The sequence below is a fragment of the Temnothorax curvispinosus genome, unplaced genomic scaffold (assembly GCF_003070985.1).
Source record: "Temnothorax curvispinosus isolate PA1 unplaced genomic scaffold, ASM307098v1 QBEX01014453.1, whole genome shotgun sequence".
Classification (NCBI taxonomy): domain Eukaryota; kingdom Metazoa; phylum Arthropoda; class Insecta; order Hymenoptera; family Formicidae; genus Temnothorax; species Temnothorax curvispinosus.
In genome coordinates, this window is record NW_020224233.1 from 147,368 (window position 1) to 157,077 (window position 9,710).

General features: G+C 38.2%; 1 protein-coding gene across 2 annotated transcripts in view; it reads right to left on the reverse strand.

Annotated features, from left to right (window-relative positions):
• Positions 1-2,312: 2,312 nt before the first annotated feature.
• Positions 2,313-9,710, reverse strand: part of LOC112464688 (beta-1,4-N-acetylgalactosaminyltransferase bre-4-like) — a 74,088-nt gene continuing 66,690 nt past the window's right edge. For both annotated transcript variants that reach the window (XM_025031827.1, XM_025031828.1), the window contains 3 exons: positions 6,722-6,905; positions 6,260-6,478; positions 2,313-6,165 (listed from right to left, as the gene is read on the reverse strand). In XM_025031827.1, coding sequence (XP_024887595.1) covers positions 6,027-6,165; positions 6,260-6,478; positions 6,722-6,905 — 542 coding nt within the window. In that variant the 3' untranslated portion in view covers positions 2,313-6,026. The remainder of the gene's footprint in view (positions 6,166-6,259; positions 6,479-6,721; positions 6,906-9,710) is intronic.

Here is a 9,710-nt window from a genome sequence, read left to right on the forward strand (position 1 = left end):
AAAAGGACACAGTGAAAGACAGTAGAGAAAGAAATGTGCTTTAACAGAAATTTATTGTTCCAATACATCACAAATGTAACTTGTGAAAAGGAATAGTCTCCCAGACGTTCTGGTAAATCGAGAAGAAGCAAGTATTACGTACACGAGGAAAGTTCCTCCTAATTTATATTGATATCCGCATTACTTTTTAAATAGTTTTCTCTTGGCCAATTTATATAGACATCGTCATCGATCTTCGTAACTTTTCCCTTCTGATGGACCTTTATGAAAATTAGATATCGGATACTTTTACGGTAGATTCTTTTCTCGGCTACTTTAATTGTCCCTTTTGGGAGATATCAATCAAACCAGATGATGCGAGATGAGAACATTGTCGAGAAGATATTTTCGCCTGAGATGGGCAGTATCCTGAAAATACTTTCAGAATATTCTGATAAATTTTATGTATCGTAATATTGTAGGAATGTTTGGAAGATATCTCTCTGAAAATACTATGCAAATTCTCGAAATATACATTTCGACGATTCTGCAGATGTTGCAGTCGCGAAAGCTCGGAAAGCATCCCGAGAAGTTACGGTACATTCCGTCGGATATGATATATATATATACACACACAAGTTTAAATTCGACTTATCTCTCGTTAGTTATAGAAACTCTTAGAAAACTCGTAATTATGTACGTCTTATACTTTCTCGGAATATTCGCAGAATATCTTCTCATCTCGCGTTTGACAATAATGTTCAACATTAACAATACGAAAAGTCCTCGTGTCCGCGCTTTGAAAACTCCCTGACGCTTTCTAATTAGCGACGGAATATATCGCGTATATAATATACATATTACACATCGTAATTATGTTACGTCTGAGCGCCTCGTCGATTCTCTTTCTCTCTCTCTCTCTCTCTGTCGCCTATCTTCTCATATAAATACTTAGCGATTATTTTTCTTCATTTACGGGATGTTTATGTTTAATCACTATCTCGTCTTTTCTGAGATTGGAATTTAACAATCGCACGCGCCGCACGAGAACCGCACCTCGCGATAACGATGGGTGTATTAAAAAATAATTGCACTCCACGCTTCAAATGATCTCTTATCAACCTAGCGCAACAATAGCTATACGGTAATAATAAATTGATCGTAAACCTACATAACTACATAACTCTCTCGACGCCGCGAAATAATCCCTCTCTCTACTTTTCTTCGGTATATAAATAAATCTCCTAAATTACAATTCGTGTGTGCGCAAAAATCCGTGTGCATGATATACATGGTACGTATAAAAGTCTCGTCTCCCCGATGGAAGCTCTCCAAGTTTGCAAAACTGCAAGAAATAGGGTGACTATATCCTGCGAGGTTCTCGTACGGCAATCGAGCGCACCAAATTTATCTAACATATTCATGATACGCGAAATGTCCCATGTAAATGTACCCAATCACATCTTTAAAGGGAGGATAATTCATTTAATTACACGCAATATTCCGAGAAACAAAATATCTTTTATATTACACTTTAACATCGCGACTGGATTCGTTTTACACGACACATTTTGCATACAGCGTGCTCCGGAAAAATATAAGTATAAATAAAAAAATTGATAATTTTTTACAGTCCTGATAAATTAATTTTTTTTTGTTTAATTTAATTAAATATGTTGTTCAGTGTAATATATAAAAATAGAATATTTTTAATTATAGATAAAAGAATTTAGACGAAGAAATGAAAAATTTACATGTGTTGCAATAGTTTGTTGCTTTGATTACGGTTAAGGGGATCCTGCAGTGACTGGCGAACTTCCTCGATGTCGATAATGTCAACCTTTCTAATTTTGTTTTCCCTATATCTGTCTTTGTCTAACGAAATGACATCTGTCCTTTTTTCGATTGCTCGCCATCTCTCGCAAGATCCGGCAACTACTGTTGCTGCTCTTCTTGTCATTTGCATCCGTATTTGCATTACTAAAATAATTTTTCGATGAATCTTTTTTTGTACGCATTGAATCTTACTTCTACTTGCACGATATTATTCCTACATGTTTTCCCAAGGGCAGATGATAAAAATTATGTATGTATAAACTGCAGAATTTTTGTTTTAAGCAAATATTGTCGTCAGGTGACAGCTGCGTATGTGCCCAAATAAGTAACATTTTTAATTTTTTGGCGTTTTTGATATAAAATCGCGTTTTCTGCCCTAGATTTTTGTGCGTACTTTAATTCTAGACCAAAAACTTGCAATTCTGTAAAGCCAATTAAAAGATCCATCGAAAAACGATAATGTCGGTAAATCATACGGCTGCAGGATCCCCTTAATATCGATGCAATTTAGCGTCCTTTGGAAACTGTAACTTATACTCCTTTTGCGGCGCACGTTGAATATTTTCTTTCACTTCATTTTTATCCTAACTTATAGATATTCCTGATTATTCGATAACGGTAATAATATATGATACAGCGGTTTCTCTTAAAAGCTACACTGAAATATTATCCTTCACTGTTTTTTTCTTTCCTCGCACGTTCGCTCCGCTTTGCACTCAATGGCAGCAAATTAATTAGTGATCCACAAAAACATTAGAAACAATTCTTTCATCTTTCAACAAAGTCACATCTTAATTAAAAACCCTGCAAGCTTCTTGTGAGTTATCTTCCTTAGATCTATAATAACAATTTACACGTTATAAAATTATGCTTCCAAATTATTTTACTCTTAATTATCTGTCTTTTCTCTAAGTATAAAATCATTTTATGACCCATTTCTACACTTGTAGAATTTTCGCGTACAATTTCAGCATTAAACATAAATTTAAATTGGACAAGTAAATTTTGAGATTAAATAATTGCATTTCTAGAAACGCGCGGTAACTGTTATACGTGGTTTTGTCCCTTTGTTCGTTATATTGTGCTGAAATTGTGGAAATTACTCTTTATTAATTTTACTTTCTTTGAAGAAAGCATTTCTTATCCGTACTTTTTAATTTTCCAACCATTTCTTTAATTAGAAAAATTGGTATATTTGATTACATGAAAACAGCGTATTTAGATAATTTAGAAGTCTTGGGTCTGAGTTAGACGATCAAGTTAGACAACGAAAAATGACAACGAAACGTACGCAAAGTGATAATCTACATCCAGATCAAATAACGACATCGGAATGTTTAATCACAGAAACGGCAATAAGAACGCACCAAGCGTACACCCAATACATTTCCCGCATATCATGTATTTCTCAGTCAGAATCTTCATGTCGTCTTATACAACGCGAACATCAGCTGATTCCTATACCTTCACCAAGTAATTATAGCGTTCTATCACTTCGCGTTTGTGATTATAGAATTCTCTTTGCTCATAAATGAAAAGTAGTAAAAATTAAATTAATCAAACAACAAGCTTGTCAACATTTTAAAATATAATTCTAGTCTTGTCATAAATAAATAAATAAATAAATAAATAATTAAGTGCAGCAATATATAGAATTCCTTTAGTTATTATTAAACGACTGATATTAGCATTTAGTGAAAGACCTCAAGAAAAACTTTTCAAAAATCGTAAAACGCAAAGTGATAAGCCAGAGAACTTCGTAAAGTCGCTGGATGAGTTCAGAGAGCTCTGAAATGACGGGGATAAGGTATCGATCGGCTGCTGATTGCGCGATGCGGAAGGAAAAGGATGTTAATTGTGTCGCTCGTCGTCGTAACAAGTCGGATTACTGTCCTGCTCCTCCTCGTAATTCATTCAACCGCAAAAAGACGCATTATTCACAGCCCGTGCTCTCGCTTGCGCTTAAGACGCTTAAGTATGCTCGTCCACAGCACAGTGAAGTTTCACACATGTGTCTATGACAAGACGTGATATGTTAGTGTATTCTAAGTCTTGACTGCGCTTGCTAACGTTCCGCATATAAATCTTCTCGCTCGCGTATATCCAAATGGACCTCTTCCATCCACTCATTAAATAGGTGTATGATGCAAATAACAATATAATTGAGACTCGATTCTAGGAGCAAATTGAATAATCAGTTACTGCTAATCTGTTCATAAAAAATTTTTCTTCTCGTTAATGATTTTTCATTAAGATTTTCCAACTGCTCCTGTTAAATTCAATCTTGTTTTAAGTGATTCTTTTTACTTTTAGTTTCTTTAAAGAGATACAGCAATAGTTCAACTAAAGTTAAACTTAGCTGACATTTAAGTTAGAAACTGGTCTCCTCTTGAAAAAGAAACTTTTCCAATTTTAATTGATATTAATGCAATTAAACTTGGAAATCAAGTCGTTTGTAGAAGGAGTTTGCAGTTCTTATTTCGCAAATGTATGAAATAGATACATGGAAGCATCTTTATTTCTCATAAAGCGCACAATTTCTCTTTCGTGCCTAAATATACGCGGACAAATGAAAACGCGTACACTCGATGCTCGTTCACCAAATGACAAACAACAATTAAGTACCGTTTCTTCGTTTCGCACAGCCGTTCGCGCTGATATCGATCAAAAAATCAATCCCCCTAGCAACGAAGCCAACTGATAATTTACAGCCCCGTAAAAAAATAAGCTCCGATCCCGCTACGAGAGCTCGAGTTACGAACCTAGAGCACACTCGGGATCAAGATATAACGAGCGATATGCGACTTTGAAAGCGATTCGAAACCTCTCGCATTATATCTCGTATAATTAACCCTACAAGAAACTTTACCCGCGATATTATCCGCCCCTCTGTCCCTTTCATTACGCATCCTAATCCAGTCTATTTTTAGCACCGTAGAGGCTCCTCGTTAGCGAAAGGATCTGAATGTTGGAAATTGACTCTCGAATCGTTAAAATCCAAATAGATTACTGAGCGATTTATTATCATTAACAGGTCATACGAGATTGTACGCTCTCTCCAATTTTCACTGTCTAATTATTCCTGTTCGCTAACGAGGCTTGATCATGTACGGTGATCACCTCTTGGTGGTTACGATGTATAAGCCGTAAAAGCGGAAAGCTCTCTAAAGTCCTCTCGAGCGACAACAGCTTGTTTTGCGCACATAATACCGTAGCTCGGCTCTAAGAAGGATATTGAAGCTTCTTCGTTCTCTTGGGTATTCCCTTCCTGCTTTCTGTTCCTCCTTTCTTTCGTACAGCACACGCACGCACGTACACACATACACTCATGTACATTCTCCTTTGGCACGTCAGCTCGTATGCTATTTTCTACTCGCTCTTTAACCTATCATCGCGATAAAAAAATATGAGGAATAAAAATATATCACGTAACAACATCCCCTCCGTGAGAGGAGAAAACTGAAGACGAGATCCTTACGCAGCGGCGAGATTTACTCGACAAACCGCCAACGTGGAAGCATCTTTCCTCTCCCTATCCCTACCACTGACGCGCTCCATCCAATCGTTGATCCTGTGCACCTTCTGCACGCCAGATTCCCAGCAATTTTTTATCTTAGAGCTCTTCGAATAATATAGTATGCAAATGAGATATTTAAATTTAGCTGTTCGGCTTTTACTAATTTTTTGGTCGGAGAGAAAGACAATATTATAAGAACGATCTTCGGCGAAACGGTGAACGGAAGAACGACAGGATCAATCGACGATCCTGAATACAGAGAGGCCGTGTCAGTATACAGGTAACTCGTAATTGAAGTTAATAAAATCTTACGAAGCGTTTCTCATTATTCTGTTTCTAATTATTCATTAATCTCACTCGAACTATTCATTTCTTTCCAACGAGCCATATTCTGTAATACAATTATTTATTGTATGGCCGAAGCTAGGTCAGTTAGGGATAAAAATGGCCGGTGCATTCAGGATCTCGTCTCTCTTCGTCGATGAATCGAAATTCCAGCATTTCCAGGAAGTGTCTTCGGAGAACAACTTCGCGTTTCTCTCTGCGGCTTTCGCGGAAATGTCTTTCGTCTTTAGTCTTGCTTCTTTGACGAGCGGCGAGCTCCAGGGTCGCGGTTTCGCGACACAATCGCATTGACCTCACTACAGATATAAGCTTGGTGTGCAAGGAGCCTTCAGCCGAGCCATGGTAGCCATCAGCTGGGCTGCGGCGGCGTCAGTCTCACTAAGAGCCACGTATACAGCTTTGGCTTCCGCTTGTCGCTCAGCTCGTACTGCAGATTAGCCAATCCATCAGTGGAGAATCTTTTCTTGCCTGTCTTCAGGAATTCATACCTGTCGTCAAAAATTATGCGTTCAACCACTACGATCCGAAGAGAATGTTCAAAAAACTAGTTGTCCTGAATAAAAAGCGACTTTTTCGACTCACCTCTTCGGATTGGCCTTCTCCTTTTTGTGCGTGAGCATCTTGTAGCGCGCGACGTTTGCCGGATATCGCGAGATATGCAGACCATGGGCCTTGATGCGATTCGCCATGTCGTCGTCCTCACCGCCCCAGCCCCAGAAGACGTTGCTGAAGCCGTTGACCAGCTGGAAGTGTTGGCGCGACATCGCGGACACGCCGCCGAAGAGATCGGCGTAGGGTAGCCTGAAGATGTAGAAACGTTAAATAAATTTTCCGTCGATAAGAAAATTAAAAAATAAGCTAGATTTACTTCATGCTGAGAATGATATAGATTTATAAGCCACATTATAAAATTCAATTTATTTGTTCTTTACTTATATATCAAAATTACTTAATTATAGGTACGCGTTTAGATTTATAATATGTTCAACTATGTTTTATATTTATTTAAAATTTCTTGTAAGTGCGAAAGAATCGCGTTTTTACCTATACTTGAATTTGTCCACCGCAACCGACATATGTCTGGGCTGCTCGGGACAAGTGTACAGATTTCTATCGTCCTCCGGAAGTAAGTCAACATCATGAAAGATGAAGCAGTCGAAGGTTCTTTCTTTTAGAGCCTCTACGTAGCCGACGTTCATGAGCATTGCTCGGTTAAAGGCCCCGGTACCTGAGAACAGATCGATATGGATAAATATCGTTGATATATTATTAAAAAGAAGTAAATGCCTAAAATCTTTCCAAACTAAAATACCAAATAAAATTAATTCAATGTAATTCGACGACTCTCGTTAAAAAGAATTTTAGATTTACTTCTCTTAAGAACAATTTCAATTAATAATTCCAATTTCTTAGAAAGTTTCAACTACATGAATGTTACAAGTCAATCGTTTGAATAGAATATTTAAGTTTTATCTCGATAATTATTTCATACGCAAGCGCGATATTCAACATTTTGTAATTTATTAATTTGTTTCAATTTTCATGAAGCAGAAACAAACCGCAGACTAACATAAATCTCGATCAAAGCGTGGAGTTTCTTTAATAAATTGCAAGCAAAGTCGAAGCGAAGTCGGTGAGTTCGCGAACTGAAAACCCTACTAAATCTTTGAAACATTCTATTGTTAATCAAGTTTCAAATATTTAGTACGATCTGGTATGAGATTTTAATTCTCTCCCTTTCTTCCTTAATTTAAGCGCGCCTCTTAATTTATGAATGCTGATTAGCTCGACCTACTACAAGCTATCAAAGTTGCTCCACGCTCTCGAGGCTGCGGCAAAATAATCCGCTCTCCGGCGTGTTTTAAAGAAACTTTCTTCGCAAAGTTGCTATAACAGACTTGTTTTAAAAGCCGAGGGAAGAGTCTTGATCTCCTGCGGAAGGGACGAGGAAGCAGCCGCGTACAAATTGTCGCTGGTTTGACAAGAGCAGGCGCCGCCACGTAAGGATTGATGAAAAGGGGGAGGGTGGCAGGAATCCCGCACGGACGTTTGCCAAGTCGTCGGGCGCAATTAAAAGTTTCGCGTCTTATCCTGTCATCGCGGTTACTCGAATGCCATGATGGAAGTAGGTCATACGTAGGGAACTTCGGTGAATTTTCCTCATATTTCCTGCCATCCGCTTGCCATCCGCTCCGTCGTTTTCATCCTCTCAGGCTGCAGTTGAGAATAGTTAGGGCGAAGCCGAGAGAGTGATTAATGACTTTATATTCTAATTTACGATTATTATTATTTTAACAAAAATTACATAATATTAATTTCCACGCAATAACATCACTTTTTGTTTGATAAGAATATCAACTAAATACATTGTTTAATTTAATTATTGTTTTTTTAAATATAGCGTTGTGTTGATTCTAAACAGAACAAATAATTCGTAAGTGAAATTTATATCGAATACGCCGCGGAGCACTTTGTATATTATATTATATACTTCCTATGGAAAAAGACGGAAGCAAAAGAGCGAAAAAAGCGTGAAAGAAATCTAACTGGAACCTCGCGTCCGATTATTCGCGAATGATTACGAGAGACCGGCGAACTAACAGGCTCTTTCTCAAAGAACGAAGAGGAAAGGCAAAGGCTAACGCTCTCAAAGCCGCTGGCGCTGCACATCTCTCCCGTCAGTCGTCGATTATTATTGGCTGAATAAACTTCGCGCTCGATCGAATCTCCTGCACTGTCGCCGACAAACATACACGGAAGACAGACGCGGAAAAATAAAGAGCGTTACGAGGAGGACCCCCGCAGTCGGAGAAGATGAGCGTTTTGTTCGCCAAACGCGCGCGCAAACGGTCTCGTTTCTCCTCGGTCGCTCGACGAAAGGCGCCTCTCGACGGAAGTGTATTCCGGGTATTTCAGATATTTCTTTATGCCGTCAGCGATGAGTAAAAGGGGACGCGATAAAGCGGCGATATACAGCGAGAGGCGGGCGAGGACGCGGAATACAGTGGACGATAAAGAGACGCAGGTGCAGCGCGACTACGGTGAACATTTTCACGGGAGGGGGGGGGAAGAGAAAAGGCGAAATGGAAACTCATCCCAGAGGAAGGCAATGTTGACCTAAAAGATGTAAATGTCAAGCGATCTAATGACGTTTCATTACGGAGCAGTTCTACGTTATTTACGACGAGTGTCGCGCACGTTTCGCAGCGCACTGTGCAATTACGCTCTTTGACGAATTATAGAATTGCAAACGGACGGGAGCGAAACGTGGTTTGGCCGAGGTAAAAAGTAGACAAACGGCTCTCTAAAATCTCTCAAGCGTATTATACAAGGCGTCGGTGTATGTACAGATATGCCATCAAAAATGGTATACAATTGCCTTCCAGCGGACTACTATTGACAAATCGAATTATGAACATATAATATTAAGATCTTTCATTGTCATCGCCAACAATATAAATTAAAAAATATCGAATAAACCATTTTTATTAAAAGGAAACCGTGTAAAGGCAGAAAAATGCTCAACTTCATGAGAAATAAAGCCAAAGAGCCAATCGATTTACGCCCCTCGCCTTTAGCCCTCTTCAAAGACATAAATTGACTCATCGTCGTGCTTAGTGTCAAGTTTCATAGCGATCATTTATAAAAATTGAGGCCGAGTTGGAACAACAGTTAACTTTTATATCACACCCTTTTTGAAAATAGTTCTTCTCGTAATAAAAAACGACAGATTATTTATTTATATATGGTATTAGTTTTTGACCTGCGGAGTTTTGGTTTCTTACACTGCCGGTCAGAGATTTGGATACACTTGCCTATACATCTATAATTTGTATTTAACAGGACCCCCTCTCAAAAAAGCTTCTTTGTTATTAATTAATTAATTAATTTAGTCATAACTTTTATTAAATATTTAAATCTTACCAATCTCTGACAAAAGAATTCACAGAAATATCATACAAGATATTTGCAAATATTTACTTCTGCGCTCACAAGAGTGGGTATGATGCAAATATTTAAGTACGTCTGCGAG